General features: G+C 45.7%; 1 protein-coding gene and 1 pseudogene across 1 annotated transcript; one reads left to right on the forward strand and one right to left on the reverse strand.

Moving 5' to 3' along the window:
* The first annotated feature begins 11,510 nt into the window (after window positions 1-11,510).
* LOC129083044 (protein MEMO1-like) lies at window positions 11,511-13,053 on the forward strand (annotated as a pseudogene).
* A 2,347-nt stretch (window positions 13,054-15,400) lies between these two features.
* Window positions 15,401-17,688, reverse strand: LGALS7 (galectin 7). Its single transcript, XM_054588907.1, is given in 5 exon segments — window positions 15,401-15,514; window positions 16,180-16,320; window positions 16,322-16,379; window positions 17,155-17,243; window positions 17,647-17,688. Coding segments are annotated over 5 exon segments (417 nt in total). The 5' UTR covers window positions 17,662-17,688.
* Window positions 17,689-21,082: the final 3,394 nt, after the last annotated feature.

Here is a 21,082-nt window from a genome sequence, read left to right on the forward strand (position 1 = left end):
CAGGTGTGATCACTGTGTGCTGAGTCCCTTCCATGGTCACCCATCACCTCGAGCCTCTGTTTCTGCCACTTCACAGTCACCTCCTCCATCCCACTATACGTTCACGTTCTCACCCCAGAAGGTCAGAGACTTCTCCCCTTTTATCTCCCCCAAAGTGCCTCTAACAGTAGGAGGAAGTTTCCATAAAAGCTGACTGACATCTTGCACTAACAGTGAGGGATGCACTGCGAGATACGAGCCGCCCAAAGCCCCAGCATTTCCTATCTCTATCCACTAAGGGGGCCTGTCTGGGGAACTTTTCTATAAGTTTGTAATTACTTCAAAATCAGAACAAATGCTACTAAAAATGACTGTACTGATTATTAAAAAATGATTCTGCAGGCTGGGCTGGCCTTTGTCTCCTCCATGCTGATTTAGTGGCCTCCTAGAGGCCTCAAAGTCTGGGGAAGGAGGGGCAAAGAATAACAATAAAACTTTGTATCAGCAGAAACTGGGATGGGTCACTAGGAAGAAAGAATATTTATATTATCTTATTCTTATTACATGGGGACAGTCAACAGATAACATTTAATTCCTAACATTGATAATTAAGCAACCATGGGTTCAAGCATGTGCTTAAAAGATCTGTAATTAGTCACTAGTAGAATAAGAACAGAACATTAACTTTCAAGTCAGTGGAATAGCATAAAAAGAAAAGAGAAAAATAAAAAATAAAGTTTAAATAAATAAATAAATATTGCTGAAATTTTTTAACAATTGGAAAAAATTAATCTAAGCCTTACTTCATTATACAAATTACTTCATTCTACACATTCAATAATTCCAGATGGATCAAAGACCATGTAGAAACCAACTGAAATATAGTTATATCGTGACATTCTTTTGAGTCAAAAAAGCTATTGTAATAATCAAAAAAAGAAGAAAATATAATCTATTTGGTAAAGGTCAAAAAACAAAAAAAAAAAGATTTGGAAATCATGGAAAGTAAAAACAGAAAACATGAAACTGACCGAAGTAAAGGCTAGCATATTGGTTATAGCAATAACAATATAACAAAATTATAACACAACAATTTATACATATGTGTAAAACTTACTAGGGTAAGTCAACAAACAAAATTGTATTATAGTGATGGTTGCACAACCCAGTGAATATGCTAGAAAATGTTGACTCATACACTTTATATGAGAGAGCTGTGTAGTATGTGAACTATATCTTAATAAAAGCTGTCACTTAAAAAATCCAGTGAGGATTGTAATTTGGGGGGAAGAAGGACAGTTGAAACATTCATTCTAAAGTGTCTCTGAAGAAAAGTGTAGTAAGTAGGACTTACCCTACTAGATGTTAATGTGTGCTATCAAACTAAAATAAAGTTTTGTTTTATAGTAGCACAGACTTAGAATGGAAGAGGAGCGAGAACCTAGAAATCCACGCCATCGCATTCAACAGTTTGGTGTCTACCTAGGCTGTCAACTCGCATCAATGACACAGCACCAACAAGTTGTTCATCCAACACTTTGAAAAAATAGATCAATTCTAGATGGATTAGAGAATAAAATTTAAAATGTACAAAGAACTGAAAATATCTTTCCTCAGACTTGAATAGAATTTTATGAGCATTAAAACCAACATATGAAATTGCAAGAGAAAGTCAGTAAATTTGACTATGGAAAAATCAAAAGCTTCTGTACATCAGAAAAGCTTTGGAACAATATTTAAATGCAAGTGACAATACAAAACAGGGAAGTAATGTGCGACATGCTTGCAGCAAATGTGACAGACAAGAGTTTAGTGTCCTTCATTAATAAAGAATTCTGACAAATACTCAAAAGTCCACAATAATGAAATGGATATATACACAAGCAATAAAACCAACTGATTAAAATGTGAACAAAAGTTAATAAAAAATTAAAAATGGAACAAGAGTGAGATATTTTGGCTATAATATTCAAAATCAACAAGTATATTATTAGTCAGGATTCTCCAGGGAAACAGAACCAGTATTAATTAATTAATCCATTACAGGAATTGGCGCACGCTGTTATGGAGGCTGAGAAGTCCCGCAGTCGCTGTCTGCAAGCTAAGGAACCATGGAAGCCTGCAGCATAACTCAGTCTGAGCCTGAAGGCCTGAGAACCAGGGGAGCAGACAGCACAACTCCCAGTCCGATTCTCAGGCTGAAGGCTTGAGAAGAGTGGGGGGTGGGGTGACACTGGAGTAAGTCCTGGAGTCCCAAGTCCCAAGATCCAGGAGCTCTGATGTCCAAGGGCAGGGGGAGATGGATAGCACAGCTCAAGAAGAGGGACATTTCTCCCTTCCTCTGCTTTTTTTTTTTCTACTTAGGCCCGCAAAGGATTGGATATTGTCTGCCCACAATGGTAAGGGTGGATCTTCTTTATTCAGTCTACTGATTCTAATGCTAACCTCTTCTGGAGCACCTCACAGACACACCCAGAAATAATGTCATCCCAGGTATCTCTGGGCATCCCTTAGTCCTGTCAAGTTAACACATAAAAGTAACCATCAGAGTCAAGTTGGTAACCCCCCTTTCAGATGACTGCAACTTCACTGACAGGCTGTCTCTAACTTCATGAGAACGCTGGAGCCCTAGCCCTCTCGGAAAGTCAATCCCAGCTCCCTAACTTCGAAAACTATGTTAAGAGAATAAATTTTTATTGTTTTATGGTACTAAGTTAGAGGGTTATTCGTTACACAGCAGTACCTAACTAATACTTGTGAGACTGGATAAAAAAGCAAGATTCATGCCATCTTCAAAGATACAATTTAGATCTAAAGAGATAAGTTGAACGGGGAAAATATATACAATGTAAACTGTAAACACAGGAGAGGCATAAGGTCACTATGACTGTCAGACACAATAGCTGTTAAAAGAAACTTGACTAAAGAAAAAATGGTGGGACATTTCATAATAATTAAATGGTCAATATGTCAGCTATATATAGCAAGTATAAATGTATATTGTAACAGACCTCCAAAGTATATGACAGAACTGAAAGGACAAACAATTAAGCATAATTGTAGCCTTATTTGGCTGATGTAGCTTATTTGGTTGAGCATCAGTTGAGCATTGTCTTGCAAACTAAAAGGTCACTGGTTTGATTCCCAGACAGGGCACATGCCTGGATTGTGGGCCAGGTTCCTGGTTGGGTGCATGCGAGAGGCAACTGATCAGGTTTTCTCTTCCTCTCTTTCTCCCTCCCTTCCCCACTCTCTAAATATATATAAATAAAATGTTTTAAAAAACAATCATAATATAGATTTTAATACCCCTATTTCAGTAATTGATAGAACAATCAACAAAAATTAATAAGGATACAGAACACATGAACATTGTCAATCAGTTTGACTTAACATTTCATCATAATAAAAGCAGAATATACATTATTTTCACACGCTTGGAAAAGTCTCCAGAGTAGACCATTCGCAAGAACAAAATATAAGCCTTAATAACTTTATATAAATTGAAATCATACAAAGTATGTTCTTTAACCATAATAGAACTAACCTAGAATCCAGGTTATAAAAATAAATTTAGGAGTCTCTAAATATACGGAAATTAAACAACATACTTCTAGATGTGCCAGAAAAGAAACTGAAAGAAAATTTAGGAAATATTTTGAACTGAATAAAAAAGAAAACCACAACATAGCAAAATGTACAGGATGAAGCTACAGCAATATATAGAGGGAAATTTATATAGCTTTAAATACATATGGGAAAGGGAGAAAAACTTAAAATCAATCTAAGCTCCTACTTCAAGAATAAGAACAGTAAATAGAACTCAAAGTAAATGGAAAGAAAGAAAAGCTAAAGATCAGAGTGAAAATCAGTGAAGTAAAAAATATAAAAACAATAGAGAAAATCAATGAAGCTAATATTAATAAACTTTTGCTATACTGATGAAGATAAAATAATGAGATGAAAATTCCCAAAATCAAGAATTAAGGAACTTCTGGTCAAATGGAGGTGTAGGTAAACACAGCTCATTTTGTCGCACAACCATAGCAAAAATTACAACTAAACTACAAAACAACTATCACTCAGAACTGTCAGAAAAATCAAGCTATATGGAAGTCCGACAACCAAGGAATTAAAGAAGTCACATTCATTCCAAAGGGTAGGAGACGCAGAGATGTGGAACAGGCTGGTCCCACATATGTATGGCGGGTAAAAATTGGAAGGGATATCCCAGGAGCAAGGGAACCCAGCCCCACACCAGACCACCCAGCCCCACACCAGACCACCCAGCCCAAGGTTCCAGCACCAGGAAGAAAGGTCCCCGTAACTTCTCTCTGTGAAAACCAGTGGGGGTAGGGGCAGCGGGGGAAACTGTGGGATTCGCAGGCATCTCTTCTTAAAAAGTGTGCAGAATCCTTATTCAGTCTCACTCCCTCTGGGCTCCAGCACTAGGGCAGCAGCTGGAAGGGCACCAGTGGCATATGGGGAGGAACTGAAGTGTCTTGCATCAGGGCGAGAATTGTGGGACAGCTTCTTCCTGGAAAAAATGCCAGAGGCCAGGTGGCAGCCGTTATTCCATTTCTGAGCCCTCTGCCACACAGAGCCACAGAACAGTGGCACCGTATCTGAGAGTCCATCAACCTGGTTCACATGGGTTGCCCCACCCTGGTGATTACCTAAGGCTCCACCACTTACAGGCCCACCTGAGCAGTAAACAGCGGCTTTTCTACACTAGGCCACACTACCAAAACATGGAGTCAAAGCAGCTCTACCTAACACATAGGAACAAATACTGGGAGACTGTCAAAATGAGGAAACAAAGAAATATAGCCCAAATGAAAGAACAGAATGAAACTCCAGAAAAAAGAACTAAACAAAATGGAGATAATCAATCTCTCAGGTGCAGAGTTCAAAACACTGGTTAAAAGGATGCTCAAGGAACTCAGTGGGTACTTCAACAACATAAAAATGATCCCCTCAGAAATTAAGTTTCCACTAATTGAAATAAAGAAAAATTTACAGGGAATCAACAGTGGACTGGATGAAGCTAAGAATAAAATCAACAATTTGGAACATAAGGAAGAAAGAAACATGTAATCAGAACAACCAGAAGAAAAAAGAATCCAGAAAAATGAGGATAGGGTAAGGAGCCTCTGGGACAACATCAAGTATACCAACATTTGCATCATAGAGGTACTGGAAAGAGAAAGGAAAGAGCAAGAAATTGAAAACTTATTCGAAAAAAACAATGAAAGGAAAGTTCCCTAATTTGATGAAGGAAATAGACATACAAGTCCAGGAAGCACAGAGAATCCCAAATAAGATGGACCCAAAGAGGACCACACCAAGACACATCATAATTAAAATGCCAAGGGTTAAAGATAAAGAGAGAATCTTAAAAGCAGCAAAAGAAAATCAGATAGTTACCTAAAAAGGAGTTCTCATAAAACTATCAGTTGATTTCTCAAAAGAAACTTCGCAGACTAGAAGGGACTGAAAAGAAGTATCCAAAGTGATGAAAAGCAAGGACCTACAACCGAGATTACTTTATCCAGCAAAGCTATCATTTAGAATGCAAGGGCAGATAAAATGCCTCCCAGACAAGGTAAAGCCGAGGGCTTCATCATCACCAAGCCATTGTTATATGAAATGTTAAAGGGACTTATTTAAGAAAAAGAAGAAGATGAAGCCCTGGCTGGTGTGGCTCAGTGGATTGAGCACTGGACGGCGAACCAAAGGGTTGGTGATTTGATTCCCAGTCAGGGCACATGCCTGGGTTGCGGGCTAGGTCCCCAGTAGGGGGCGTGTGAGAAGCAACCACACATTGTTGTTTCTCTCTCTCTCTTTCTCCTTCCTGTCCCCTCTCTCTAAAAATAAATAAGTAAATCTTTAAAAAAGATCAAAACTATGAACAATTAAAGTAGCAATAAATTCACAACTATCAAAAATTGAACCCTAAAAACAAACTAGGTAAACAAGCAGAGCAGAAAGAGAATTGTAGATATGGAGATCATTTGGATGGTTACCAGTTGCGAGGGGGAAAAGAGAAAATAGGGGAAAGGTACGGGATTAAGAAATACAAATTGGTAGTAACAGAATAGGCAGGGGAGTGTTAAGAACAGTATAGGAAATGGAGTAGCCAAGAACTTATATGCATGATCCATGGACATGAACTAACGGGTAGAACTGCTGGAGGGAATGGGGTGGGTGCTGGGTGGAGAAGGGCAAAGGGGGAAAAACTGGTACAACTATAATAGCTTAATCAATAAAATTTTAAAAAAGAATAAAGGAAGGAATGTCACTAACAACTATATAGAAATTAAAAAGGATTATAAGGGAATATTATGAACAACTTTAGGAAGACATATTAGGAAACTTAGATGAAATTGACAAATTCCTAGAAAGACACAAATTACCAAAACTGACTCAAAAAGAAATAGAAAATATGAATAGACCTATAGCAAACACAAAAATTGAGTAAGTAACTTAAAAATATTTCCACAAAGAAAAGCCCAGGTCCAGATGTTTTCAATGGTAAATTCTACCAAATATTAATGAAAAAAATATAAACCCAACAGAAACTCTTTCCCTACAGTTCAATATCTCTCATGAACACAGATGCAAAAATTGTTAACAAAGGAAACTGCCCTAGCTGGTGTGGCTCAGTGGACTGAGCACCAGCCTGTGATCCAAAGGGTCTCTGCTTTGATTCCCAGTGCAGGGCTCATGCCTGGGGTGCAGGCCAGGTCCCCAGCAGAGGGCGCACAAAATGCAACCACGCATTGATGTTTCCCTCTCTTTCTCCCTCTCTTCCCCTCTCTAAAAATAAATAAATAAAATCTTTAAAAATAAACCAAAATATTAAGAAACTGTCTCTATTCTGTGCATTAAAAAATAAATAAATTAGCCTTGGCTGGTGTGGCTCAGTTGTCTGGGTCTCATCCAGTAAACCAAAAAATCATGGGTTCCATTCCTTGTTAGGACACATGCCTAGACTGCAGGTTCAGTCCCTGGTCAGTGTGCATGTGAGAGACAACCAATTTATATTTCTCTCTCACATTGATGTTTCTCTCCCTCTCTCCTTCCCCTCTCTCAAAAATGAATTACAATTTCAAAATTATATATATATATACATATACACAATAATTGGAGTATATATGATACTCCAATACCAACTGGGATTTATACCAGGAATGCAAAGGTTGGTTTAGCATCAGAAAATCAAATCATTTAATAAATCCAACACTCTTTTATGATAAAAGTAAATAAAAACTTTCAGCAAACTAGAAATAGAAGCTAACTTCCTCAACCTAATAAAGGATGTCTATTAAAAAAACCTACAGCAGCATTATACTTCATGGTGAAAGGCTAAATACTTTTCCACTAAGATTGGAAACAAGGCAAAGATGTCTGTTCCTACCACATCCATCCAATATAGTACTGGAGGTTGTAACCAGTGCAATCAGGCTAGGAAAAGAAATGAAGTTCATAAAGATTGCAGAGTAAAAGATTTTTATTCATAGATGACATAATTGTGTTCCTGTAGAAAAATCCTAAGGAATTTTCAGGAAAAGTTATAATAACTAAAAAGCGAGCTGAGCAAGGTTGCAGTATATATGTTGCCATACAAAACAAAGAACAGTATTTTTATATATAGCAATAAACTGGAAATTGAAATTAAAAAACTAATGCCATTTACAAAAGCATCCAAAATATATAAACCATTTACAAGACCTCTACAGTGCAAACTCTGAAACATTGATGAGAAATTTCAAAGACCTAAGTAAATGGTTTGATATACCATATTCATTATTAGATGGGAAGACTCAATATTGTTAAGCTTCCCAATTCTTCCCAAATCAACTAATATACTCTATACAATCCCAATCAAAATCCCAAGTAACATTTTTTTGCTAAAATGCTGATAATTTTCCATAATGTATATGAAAACAAAAAAGATCCCCAATAATTAAAATAATCTTGAAAAGAAGAACAAAGTTGCGAGACTTTTACCATGCGATTTTAAAACTTACTAGAATGCTACACTGATCAAGAGTATCATATTGGCCCTGCCTGAGTGGCTCAGTTGGTTGGAGAGTCATCCTGTACACCAAAAAGTTGCGGGTTCGATTTCTGGTCAGGGCACCTTGGTTGCGGGTTTGACCCTCGGTCAGCGTGTGTATGGGGTGCAACCGGTCAATGTTCCTCCCCCCACCCCCGCCATCTCTCTTATCCTCCCTCTCCAAAATCAATAAACATATCCTCAGGTGAGAATTAAAAAGAAAAAAAAAGTACCATATTGGCATAAAGAGACACAAAGAGACCAAATGAGTCAAAAGGGTGATGCCAGAAATAAGCCCACCCAAGTGTGGTCAGTTTTTTGACAAAATTTTTGACAAAATTGCCAAGGTAATGCAATGGGTGAAAACACAGTCTTTTCAACCAACAGAGCTGGAAATCTGTATCTTAAGAAAGGAACCTTTACCCTTACCTTACCCTATACAAAAAGATTAACTAAAAATGGATCATAGACCTAAGCATAAAGGCTAAAACTATAAAATAGCTAAAAGAAAAAAAATGTTAAATTGTGACCCGAGGGAAGCAAAGTTTTCCTAAATAGACACAAAGCCACAAACCATAACAGAAAAAAAATTGATAACATGGTTGTCATCAATTAAACACATCTGTTCTGAGAAATACACTGTTAAGACAATGAAAAGCCTAACCACAAATGTGGAGAAAATATTCACAATACATATATTTGACAAAGAACTATAATCAGAAAATTCAAAGAACACTTATCTGATCACAAAAAAATTACTATGTGTTTATAGTAGCAAATTTGTAAATTTGTTACTTAAAGAAAGAAAGAGCTCTTACAACCCAACAGGATAATTAACTATCCAATTAAAAATGGGCAAACAATTTGAATAGACAGTTCACCAAAGAGAACATACAAATGGCCACTAAGCATCAGCAGTTACAGATAAATGCAAATTAAAACCACAATGAGATAACAATACACCTCCACTGGAATGGCTAAAGTTGAAATGAACCAACAGAAATCTAACCATACTACCAGTTGGTGAGGGTATGATGTGACTCTCATACATTGAGCTGGACATGCAGAATGGCTCCACCACACTGGAAAAGTTGGGTAGTTTCTTATAAAGTAAAGCAGATGCTTATCACATGACCCAGCAACTCAGCACCTAGGTATTTGCCCAGGACGAATCAAAACATATGTCCCTCGTGGGGCATTGCTGGTATAGTGGAGAGCATAGCTGCCTTCCAAAATATATGTCCCCAGAAAGATTTGTTCATACGGTCCTAATTCATAGCCACCAACTCTGGGAACAACTCAAATGTTCATCAACCCAAATGTCCACCAACTGGATAAACAACCTGTGGTATGGTAATAGGACGGATTGCAAGGGATAACTTACTAATACGTGCAAACACATGAAGGAACCTCAAAAAATTATGCTGAAAGAAAGGGACAAGATGGAAAGGAACATGGATCCTACTTTACACAAAATTGTAGGACAGAAAAAACCACTTCGTGATGACAGAGCAGATCGGTGGCTGCCAGGTGCCCGGGCTGGACCTGCTCAGGGCCGAAGGAAACGCCCCGAGGCCTGACGGAGCTGCCGGGGACATGCCGTGGGGATTTACCAAAACTCATGGAACTGTACACCTGGGAAGAGTGGATTTTATTGTATGTACATTACACCTAAGTAAAGTTGATTATAAAAACGAAAATAAATCTCGATGTCCCAGAAGTTTAGACCCCAAGCAGTGGGATAGCATTCACCTGGCTCTGTGCCTCCTCGGCCGTCTTCCTGTGTGACCCTGAACAAGTCGTTGAATCTTCTGGATGAGATGTCTTGTTTGCAAAATAAGAAAATAAGGGTATCTACCTCAGATGATCCTTTTAAGGGTTGAAAAGATGGTTAACACAGTGACTAATGTCAGGGGCTAAGGAAATGTGTGTGTGTGTGTGTGTGTGTGTATTCCCCAAAATATACACTGTAAATCATTATAGAAAAAGACTAGAAGGAAACACACTAATATATATTAGGAGTGATTATTTCAGAGGATTGAAATTGTGGGTGATTTTAAAGTTCTTATTCAAAATCCTGCATACATTTTATAATCTGAAGGGAGATCATTACCAAAAAAAATCGATTGATTTTTCTTATACTTCCTTTAATATTTAGAGGGAGGAGAAAGAGAGGGAGAGAAGCATTGATACAAGAGAGAAACATCAATCGGTGGCCTTCCATATGCCCCCCAAACGGGGACCGAACCCACAACCCAGGCATTTGCACTGATCAGGAATCGAACCGACAACCTCTCAGTTTGTGGGGCGATGCCCGCATCAGCTGGGGCATACTTATTGACTTTTTGTTTTTTTGAGCCACATCAGCTGGGGCATACTTATTGCTTTTATTTTATTTTTGAGAGAGAGGGCGGGGGTGGAGAGGGAGAGAAACATTGATGTGAGAGACAGAAACCTCGGAAGTCTTGATTGGTTGCCTCTCGTATGCTCCCTGCCCGGGGATCAAACCCAAACCCACAACCTAGGTATGTGCCCTATTTGAGAATCAAACACAAAACCTTTTGGTGTATGGGACGAGACTCCAACCAGCTGAGCCACCTGGCCAGGGTAAGGATTCGTGATATCGAGCATCTTTTAATGTGCTTGTTGGCCATTGGTGTATCTTTTTTTTGGAGAAACGTCTATTCAAGTCCTTTGTGCATTTGTGAATATTGTTGTTATTGTTGAGTTTTAAGAGTTCACTACTTATTCTGGATATTAACCCCTTATCAGATATGTAACATGAAGATATTTTCTCCAATTTTGTGGGTTGCCTTTTTACTCTGTTGGTAGTATCTTTCGATGAACAAAAACACCTTTTAAATTTTCATGAACTTCGATTTATCTATGTTTTCTTTTGCTACCTGTGTCTTGGTGTAATACCCAAGAAATCACTGTCAAATCCAAAGTCATGAAGATTTTGTCCTATGTTTTTGTCCAATAACTTTATAGTTTACCTTTTATATTTAGGTCTTCAATCTATTTTTGATTATTTTTTGTAGATGGTGTGTTAACTACAAAAAGGCCAACTGCATTCTTTTTCATGTGGATGGGTATCCAGCCTTCCTAGTACTATTTGTTAAAAGGTCTGTCTTTTTCCAAGAACAGTCTTGAAACCCTTGTCAAAAATCACTTGGCCATGCATTTGAGGGCTATTCAAGGCTCTCCTGCTCCATTCCACTGGTCTACGTAGCTGTCTTTATGCCGGTACCCACTGCTTTGATTACTGTACTTTTGCTATAAAGAAGTCTGAGTCCTCTACCCATGTCCTTTTTTCTCAAGATTTTCTCTATTCAGGTTCCCTTGAGAACCCCTATGAATTTTGAGATGGGTTTTTCTATTTCAGCAAAAACTCATTGAGATTTTCATTGGGATTGCACTGAATTCTGTAAACTATTTTGGGTACTATTGACATCTTAGATATATCGTCATGACCATGGGATGTCTGTCCATTTATTTGTGTCTTTAATGTCTTTCAGCAATGGTTTGTAGTTTTCATTGTACATGTCCTTCACCTCCTTGGTTAATTCCTAAGTAGTTTATTACTTTTGGTGACGTTGTTTCCTTAATTTCATTTTCAGATTGTTCGTTGTTAATGTAGGGAAATGCAATTGATAGTGTGTGTTGGCTATGTATACTGAATTTAGAAAATCCATTTAACAATTTTTATTGTTTTAACAATTTTGGAGGGGATCCTTAGGGGAGTCTATCGTATATTCTATATTTTTTGAAGTGTCAAACAAAAACTTTTAAGTACAGTGCAAAGTTCAGTTTTTTTCCTGAGCCATTTACAAGTAAGTTGCCAACAGGCTGCCTCTTCACCTTCAACTACTTTACTCTGTAGTTTGTACAAAAAAAGAGAGACAGAGAGACACAGAGAGAGAGAGAGAATATTCCGGGCCACTAACTGCTCATTCATTCTCATGCACCAGAGGTGGCACAGGCACCAAGGTGCCTAACTGAGAGGTCGGCGGGGAGGCCAGTCACACTGGGAGCCGGCACCACAGCCTCTGGATCGCAGCTGAACGTGCCACTAGAGGGCTGGCTTTCACAAGCACAGCCTGCAAAAAGACCTGCTAGAGCCATTATATAGATAGTACTGTATGTATCCAAGCAGGATACATACTACCGGGGACCTTGTGCTGCTCATGCTACGAACAGGTGGACCCATCTGCTACTCAGAGGATTTGAATCCCTGGGCCTTCCAATCTTACGCCCTCCCTCCATGTGCACTTTCCATGAATATATATATATAAGTATATAGGACACCTCTATATGACCTTTGTATTGACCAGAAGATTTACAGGGAACTATGGAAGGCAGGAATGTTTGAACACATGTCTCTGCAGACAGATGAAGGTGAACACAGTATTGAAATGCGTTTGCCTTACACAGCTAAAGCCATGGAAAGCCGTAAGGATGAATTTACCATTATCTCCGTACTAGCTGTAGCTCTGGGTGAGTTAAAGGGATAGGAATTTGGAAAACTTTTCGGTAAATATCTAGCAGATCATAGTGATCTCTTTGTGGTTTCTTCTGACTTCTGCCACTGGAGCCAAAGGTTCCGTTACAGTTACTATGATGAATCCTAGGAAGAGATTTATAGATCCACTGAACGTCTAGGTAAAATGGGTATGAGGGTTATAGAACAATTAGACCCTGTATCTTTAAGCAATTACTTGAAGAAATACCATAATACTATATGTGGAAGACATCCCATTGGGATATTATTAAATGCTATTACAGAGCTCCAGAAGAATGGGATGAATATGAGCTGTTCTCCGCCCCCGAATTAAGCCCCGTCAGGCCAGTGCAGAAACTGGCAAGACAGTTCAGCGAGTCGTCCTGCCGGAGCACCCACGGTCCACAGAAGCTCTGACTCCTCAGGGATGCCACCTGCATGCTCCTACTCCTGTTTGGGGTGCCAGCCTAGCCCTTACCAAGACACCGGTCATGGTTTGCGGGGATTCTGAAACCTAAAACCAATAGGAAGTTTCTCTTCTTTTCTAACAGGTGTAGTCCTTCCTTAATTTCAACTCATTAAAAAAATGCTTTATAGTTTGGGGCAGCGGAAGGAGGGCTGACACGAAATATTTTGACAAGAGGACAATGTAACGGTCCCGTTGTGGCAGTTTTTAAAAAGCAACTTGTAGCCCTGGCTGGTGTGGCTCAGTGCATAGAGCTCCGGCCTGTGAACCAAAAGGTTGCCGGTTCGATTCCCAGTGTGGTGCACATGACTGCGTTGCAGACCAGGTCCCCAGCGGGGGGCCGCGTGAGATGCAACCACACGTTGATGTTTCTCTCCCTCCCTTACCCTCTCTAAAGATACCTAAGTAAAGTGTAACTTGTAAAGCATTGGCGGTATCCTCAATTTGCACTCGTTGCAGACTTGTGCACATATTTTCCGCTTTCAGAATAGTTTTTGCAAATGGTACGCAAACAAGAGGTGGAAGCTTTTTAATTAAAAAAAAAAATTGCCTTTATCCATGATCTGTATGAGAATATAATCAATCCCCAATTATAGTCAATAACTGCCCGTGTTATTGACAGATATCTTCTATTTTAGTTGCTAATAAAAACTACTCAAAATAGTGAACTCAAAAAAATTAAAAAAAAAAAAAGACACAGAAAGGAAGAAAAGAACATTCTGCACTGTCCACATGGTAAAACAAACGTGAAAGTCGAGAACTTCAAGCATGGGTCACTACCTAATCACTGTTTAGTCCGCAGAACCCAACCACCTTTGCCAGATATGCCAAAGTCTTGTTTTTCACTGAATTTTTTTGTTTTGGAAATCCGTAAGTGTGGTTATGTTACCTGTACAATTTTTTTTTTTTTAAGATTTTATTTATCTTTAGAGAGGGGAAGGGAGGGAGAGAGGGAGAGAAACAACGTGTGGCCGCCTCTGGAGCGCCCCCCACCGGGGACCCAGCCCGCAACCCAGTCATGCGCCCGGAACGGGAACCGAACCGGCGACCCCCTGATCCGCAGGCCGGCGCTCAGTCCCCTGAGTCCCACCAGCCAGGGCCTTTACAAATTTTTTTAATGTTCATAAACTATATCACACAAATAAAATAAAAATTAATTCATTTAACAATGAGCTCTGACTACCAGTGAACGGCAGACTTTCTCAGGTGTGCAGCTGAGCAAGGGGGAGCCCTCATTCCGACTGCCCACCCAGAAATACTTTCAGAAGGGAGGGGCGATACAGGTGGAGGTTTGCAAAGTGCAAAAAAGTTCAGGTCCTGAAAGAGCTCCATCCGCTCCCTGCCTTTGGGGCGTCCCACAGGATTCTGCCCTCCTCCGCGGGCAAAATCGGGTACAACAGGACTCCTGCACAGATCGCTAAGATTGCAACGTCCGTAGCGGCCACCAGGGGATGACAAGCTACCCGTTTCTCAAGGGCCGAAGCGCGAAAAGCACCCCACCAGAGCCGGGTCCGGGCGTTCCCGGGACCCACAGTTTGGGACGGGCACGCTGCCACCGGGGCGGCTCCATCCACAGCCCAGACACGCACGCACCGGGTGGGACTCCGGGCGCGTGCGGGGGCCGGGGTGCCCCCACCGCAGAGGCCTTTCGGCGGGGACCCAGAGACCACGCCCCCCGCCGCCCCCGCCCGCCCCCGGCCCCCAGACGATCGCCCCCGGCGGTCGGGGGTGAGCTGGGCGTCTGTCTGTCTTGATCGCACCCTCCCCTCCCCCTTCCGAAACACTCGGCGGAGCCGAGGGGGAAGAGTGTGGGCGCGGGGCCCGCCACCGCAGCGGGGACGCGGCAGCCCGGCCCGCCCCGGCCCGCCCCGCCCCGCGGGGGACCTGCCGCTTCAGTCCGCGTCCGCCCCGGGGCGCGCGCGGGCGGAGGTCTGTCCCGACGCAGGGACACAGGGGAGGACGGCGACGCCCCGATCCGCTCCCCGCCGCGACCCGCCCGAGCGCCCCCCCGGCACCCAGGGGCCCGGGGAGCGCGGAGAGGCGGGGACCGGAGGGCGGCGCGGGGCCCTGAGAGATTTCTCGCCCCACGCCGGCGAGGCGGGGTGTCCGAGAGACCCGGCGTGCGGCTTCACCAAGTGCTTCGGGAGCACCGGCCAGAGGCGCGTCCCCGCACCTCGCGCCGCTCCTTCGGCGTCCAGACCGGACGGGCCTGGCAGGTCCGGGCCCGGATCCCGCCTCGGCCGCGGAACCGCTGCGGGGCCCTAGTCGGCGACCTCCCCCTCCCAACTGCTTTCCTCGCCCGCGCGAAGGAGACACAGACACAGGGGAGGCGCTCGAGGAGGGGCCAAGCCTTTATTCGCCTGCCGGTCCCGGGCTCCGCTCCCCGCCGGGCTCAGAAGATCTTCAGCGACTGCAGCTGCAGGTCCCCGCCCACCTCGGCGACGCGCACGCGCCCCGGCGGGAGGCGGTAGCGGAAGTGGTGGTACTCCGCGTCCCCGACCACCGCCTGCGGGCCGGGCGCGCGCGTCAGTCCCGGCTGCCCAGGCCGCCGCCGGCCGGCGCCCGGCGCCCCGGGCAGCCGCGCCCCGCGCCGGGCCCCAAGTCCCCAGTGGGGACACGCGCGAGGCTGCCCTCGAAGCCCCCGTCCCGAGGACCGTTGGCCCCCCCAGTGCTTACTAAGTGTTGGCGGCGGGCCGGGTGTTACTGGCCCGAACCCGGCGCCCGCGGCCCCAGCGCGGTGAACGGCTGGGCGGTGCAGGGACCGCGGCGGCCGCTCCTTCCTGGGCTTGTTTCTGGGCCCTGTCTCCCAGCCCATCCTTGCCCCCGGGGCACAGGCCCAACCTCAGGCGCAGATGAACGGGGAGCGGGGTCTGGGGTGGAAGTGGGGGCCACGCCTCGCCGCTAGGACACCCTCCCTCCCTCCGGACACTTCCCTCTTACTGGCTTTGTCCTTGCCCCTGCAACATACCTGCCCCTCTGACACTACTGAGGTCGCTCCAGGAGAGGGAGAGCGATGAGGACGCCCCGCCCAGCTGCCCAGCTGCCCAGCTGCCCAGCTGCCCAGCCTCGCTGTGCCTTTGCTCCACAACTCCACCCAGGGCCTTGCCAGCCTTCCCCAACCCCAGGAGAGGGACCTGGGTCTTGGCGCCCACCCCCGTGGCAGTGTCGCACCTTGAAGCCTTCCTCAGTAGCGATGAGGAGCACTTCGAAGGGCTGCCCACGCTGAAAGGGAAGGCCGTGGCCGCGCTCCTCCTGGCCCCAGGCGCCGCGCTCCTTGGTGTTGAAGACCACCACGGACTCGTCCAACCGGGGGGTTGAAATGCAGGGCAGCCTCAGCACCCTCCTGGTCGCACAGCAGGTTTACATGAAACCTGGTGAATGGAGGGTGGGGGTGAGGGGTGGCAGGGAATAAACGTCAGGAGCCATGAACCACCCAGAGCACCAAGGGCCAATGAATCTTTAAGACTTAACACTGAGCACACCCAAATTGACAGGGACCAGAGTATGTCACACACCACAGCGGGTGTGGACTGGGGGACAAGGAACCCAGATTCCAGGCGGGACAAACACGTATTGGGCACACATCCGCCAAGCAAGGATCACCATGCTCTGGCCCGGGTCCCCCTCATTCCCAGGGTCTGGGAGCTGCCAAGGAGTCGTGGTGCTGATGACCAGGGCGCTCCAGAATCCCAGGGAACGCCCCCAATTCTCAAATGGCTGAGAACAATACCAGGGGCCCCAATATTTACGGGAACCGAACTTCCCAGGAAGCCTGAAGTTTCCAGACACAGGAAATCATACAATTTATTGTATAGGCCACCCAGACGGCCAGGGCACCTCCAGGTCACAGGACATGTTCCAGAGTCCCTGGCGACTCAGTTGGAAAGCCAGAGAACTATAGGTAGGAACCCCGAAATGGCTTTGGAGCCCCCAGATTCTTAGTGACCCGAGCTCCACGATCAGGGGGCACATTTATAAAAAGGACACATCAGATTCCAAAAGGTTGGTAATGGCCTGGGGATTCCAAACCCTGGCGGGCAAAGGTGGCCGTGGGCCCTCACCTCTGGGCCGTAAGGAGTCCGGGTGAGCTGGGCTGAGACCTCCCACCCCTTACCTCTGGAACCTGGGGTCACACTGGAGTCTCACCTGCTAGCGTTGTCGGGGACAACACCACGAATTCTCATCACGGTGCCCACTCTGACACCCTCCGGCAGCGAGGTCCTGTGGGGCACATTCTGCAAGAGCCCGGGTAGGAGGGGGCAAGTGACCCGGGGAGACCGAGGAGAGGGGCCGATGTTTCACCCCAGGGACAACGCGGCCAGGACCCAGACCAGCACAGTCAAGAGAGAAAGAAGCAAGGAGAGTGAGACCCAGGGAAAGAGTTGCTAAGTGAAGCGCAAGGAATTAAGAGAAAAATATTCAGAGAGGGAAACCAAGAGGAGGCACCAAGAGGACATGGGAGCAATGAGGTGGGTGGGTCCACCCGGAAGGCAGAGCCCCAGCACGGCACAGCACAGCCAGCCGACCACCCACTTTCTTCTTTGAAACAGGAGACCTCAGCCAGACCCCAGCCAGGCCCCTAGTCTGGTGCAGCCTTAGGTCCAAGACCCTCCGACCCTCAGGCCCTAGAGTACTCACAGAGCTCCCGGCCATGGCTGGGACGGTGGGACAGGCAACGGTGGTGGTGGTGGGTATGGCTGCTGGAACCTTAAGTAAAAGCAGGGCGTGGCAGGGCCTGATGACTCACCCCCCTCTCTTTCCACACCCACCGCCCACACCTGGCACAGACCCTGGCCCTGGGGCTTGGGTGGCCCAGCACCCTCCCACCCTCCTCCACTCACTGAAGGTTCCCAGGTGAACTGCCCCTCTCCTTTGAGCTAATAATGACAGAAATAGTTAAAAATAATAATGATAACAACAACAGGAGCAAAGAAGACTCATTGAGCCACCATCTGTCCAGCCCTATCTTCCTGCTGCCTGGCACAGAGAAAGACCCATTTTGTCTTTGGAAACTTGAGTCCTGAGAGGCTAAGCCGGGGGTTGGAACTCCGACCCCTCCCTCCCAGGTTAGGACCTGCTGCGTGGGACTAAGGGTTTTTTTCTCCCCTGAAACTCCAGTTTATGCTTCTGGAACGTGACAGAAGCTCCAAGGGGCAGGATTTTTGCCTGACTTTCAATGCCGTGGTGCCCTGGTGCCCAGGGCAGTGCCTGGCACACAGTAAGTGCTCAGTAAATAGGGGCAAAAAAAGGAAAAGAAATAACAACCACTGTCATTTGCTAAGCCTCTGGGCCTGGCCCGCGCTTGCAAGAGACCGATGAGGGACGGGCATGGACCCCCCCAAACTCCCCGTTTTGCAGTCAAGGAGACTGAGGCTCAGAAAGGGGAAGCAATTCGCCCAATGCGCACAGCTGTGCAATACCATGGTGACTGTGTCTGTGGCTTTCTTCCTCCCCGGAAGCCCCTGTCTTGTTTATTCTGTGTCTGTGAATGCCCTAGGCCTCGGTGTCCCTCCATCTCTCCCTGTCTCTGACCTGGCCTTCCGTGAGCTCCTGCCCTGTTTCTCTCGCTTGTTCCACATCCCAGAACTACTACCACTCTCCCAACTAATTTCAGGACAAGGGGTGGAGTGTGTGTGGGGGGGAGGGGGTGGTCCTAGGACCTACGCACCCCCAGACCAAGGGAGAGAACACTGTGAGACGCCCCCCCCCATCCAGGCCCATTTCCAGCCCCCATAGCCCAAGATGCTAGAGAAATCCAGGACAGGAAGAGTGGGGCAGGGAGCGGGGAGAATGCTGAAAGACGGCTCTGGAAGTTGAGGGAGAGGAGGGGTGGGGCAACTAGGCAGAAACCCCTGCTATAGCCTAGCAGCCCTCCTCTCCTTTTTCACCCCTTCGCTGTCGCCCCATCCTGCCTCACCCCACAGAAGGAAGAGGCCTGGGGCAGGGAAGGCTCCGGAATGGAAACTTTGGGTGGAGACAAGTAGATCCAGCACCTCCCGCACCAGCACCGCCCTCCCACACTCCCCCCAGGCCTCCCAGACCCTCCCCAGGTGCTGGTGCAGGTGGGGCAGCAAGGGCCTTGGTGAGGGAGGATGGGCAGCTGCATTTAGGTGAGGGCTGCAAAGCTCCCCAAACTCCCCATTTTGCAGAGAAGGAAACTCAGGCCTAGAGAGGGGTCTCCTCTCAGCCAAGGCCCCCCAGCCAGGAGGGGGCCAGGCCCGGGCTGGAGTCCGGGGCTGTGGGCCAAGGGCATGTCATCACAATTTAAACGGAAAGGATGGCGGGGTTCGAGGTTGTAGCCCCAACAGCTTGGGGTGGAGACATCCCCAGAATGATGGGCTCCACGGCTCCGACCAATGAGGGCGACCATTTCTTGTTCCATCTGTACTGCTACTGTATCCTAATGACACATCTCCCAGATTGCCTCACCGTGGCTGGATATTTCTTCACAGGCTGTCAACCTGCAAGTCCAAACTTGACTTTGGTGTGGGGCCAGATGCTTGCTTTCAAATCTGCGACCAGTGGGATTTCTGGTTCGTGTCTGATAACCCGTGATGATTCTTGTTCATTTGTGTAGACTATCTTCATATCGGTGCTGGAAATACGTTTTCGGGAGCATTGTTTTTCACTTCCCAATAAGTAGTGAATGTATTTATTTCCCAAGACCCTTTACTCCCAAGCTCTACACCACATTCGTGAATCGCGTGGATTTTGCAGAATACTTCGACGAGCTTTGTCGAATACATAGACCACCTGTGCAGCCACCGCCCCAACCCAGCTGCTTCCAGTCCCGGAAACAACAGCCCCCCGCCACCTGCCCCAGGACACCATGTCCCCCCTCAGCGTTCCGCAGGCTCAAGTTCATTTGCTGTGGAAATAAAGAAGAGGGGTGGCCAGCAGGCTGAGTTTGCTGACTTTCGCCCTCCTTCAGGAAAGAATTCTGCTGGGAAGGAGCTAAGTGTACGCACAGTCGTTGCAGGAGTTGAAACCTCACGCTCTGTCAGTGTCAGCTTCCTGGTGATTTGGAGCTGTGTTTTCGCGCACAGTGGAGATAATCCAGGGGCTGCTTCGGTTTTGTCCATGAACTCTCAAAAAAAAAAAAACAAACCCCCAAAAAACCCAAAACCAAACAACAACAACAACAAACCAACAAAAAACAAAAATGCAAAAACAGAAAATGATACATTCAAAAATGTGACTTTTTTTCTTAAGTGAGGAAGCCCACTTGGGAACCTTAATTTCTATTTAAAAATATAGTAAGTTGTACCAATGCAGTCCCTGCCAAGGTCATCCTTTTCTGTCATGTTTTGTTGCTTAATAAATTTATTTCATTAAACCCTCTTCAATATTTTAGGCTGCATGGAGGAATTTTGCTTTAGATTAAATTTGAAGTATTCACGTCTTTCCCACAGGCCTTTCTATCAAGTTCAACACTAGGGGCAATTGTGGAAAAGTAACTAAATTGATGTGCAGGGAGGCTGAGGGAAGATAAGAATTATTTTCACACGGTCCATTTGTACACAGTCCTCTAGAGTCTCACTGTGATGAAAAGCCTGTGACCTTCCTTCTAGCACTTTCCTTCTGGACGGGCGTTTTTCACAAGGGAGTTTTCAATTCCCGATTTCAAGAAGAAAAGGGGAGACAGGAATGCCCTTCTGGTACCTGCTGTTTTGCAAGTCCCTTTAGCTCGAATAGTCCTTATGTCAAAGGGCTTATTTTGGGCTGGCGTATTTTGCCAGCCTCAACATCCACACACGTTTTATCCATCTGTATTTACTACTCTTTTTATGTATTTATGCTCATCAGTCACAGAAGGGCACATACTGTAGGATTCCATCCATCCAAGGTCCCTGGCGTAGTCACGTTCACGGGGACAGAAAGTAGAATGGTGGTGGCCAGGGGCAGGGCGGGGCGGAGGGCGGGGCTGGGAGTGGGGAGTAGGGAGTGGGGAGTGGGGAGTGATGTTCAGCGCGTCCGGTACCTGCCGGTGCGGAGACTGGATGTGGGTCGGGGAAGGTGCAAACGTCTGGAGATAGACGGTGTGGCGGTGTGGGACAACAGGGAAGGACTTAAA

This window comes from Pteronotus mesoamericanus, unplaced genomic scaffold (genome assembly GCF_021234165.1).
Source record: "Pteronotus mesoamericanus isolate MK-2021 breed Mesoamerican mustached bat unplaced genomic scaffold, CSHL_Meso_final scaffold_165, whole genome shotgun sequence".
Taxonomy (NCBI): domain Eukaryota; kingdom Metazoa; phylum Chordata; class Mammalia; order Chiroptera; family Mormoopidae; genus Pteronotus; species Pteronotus mesoamericanus.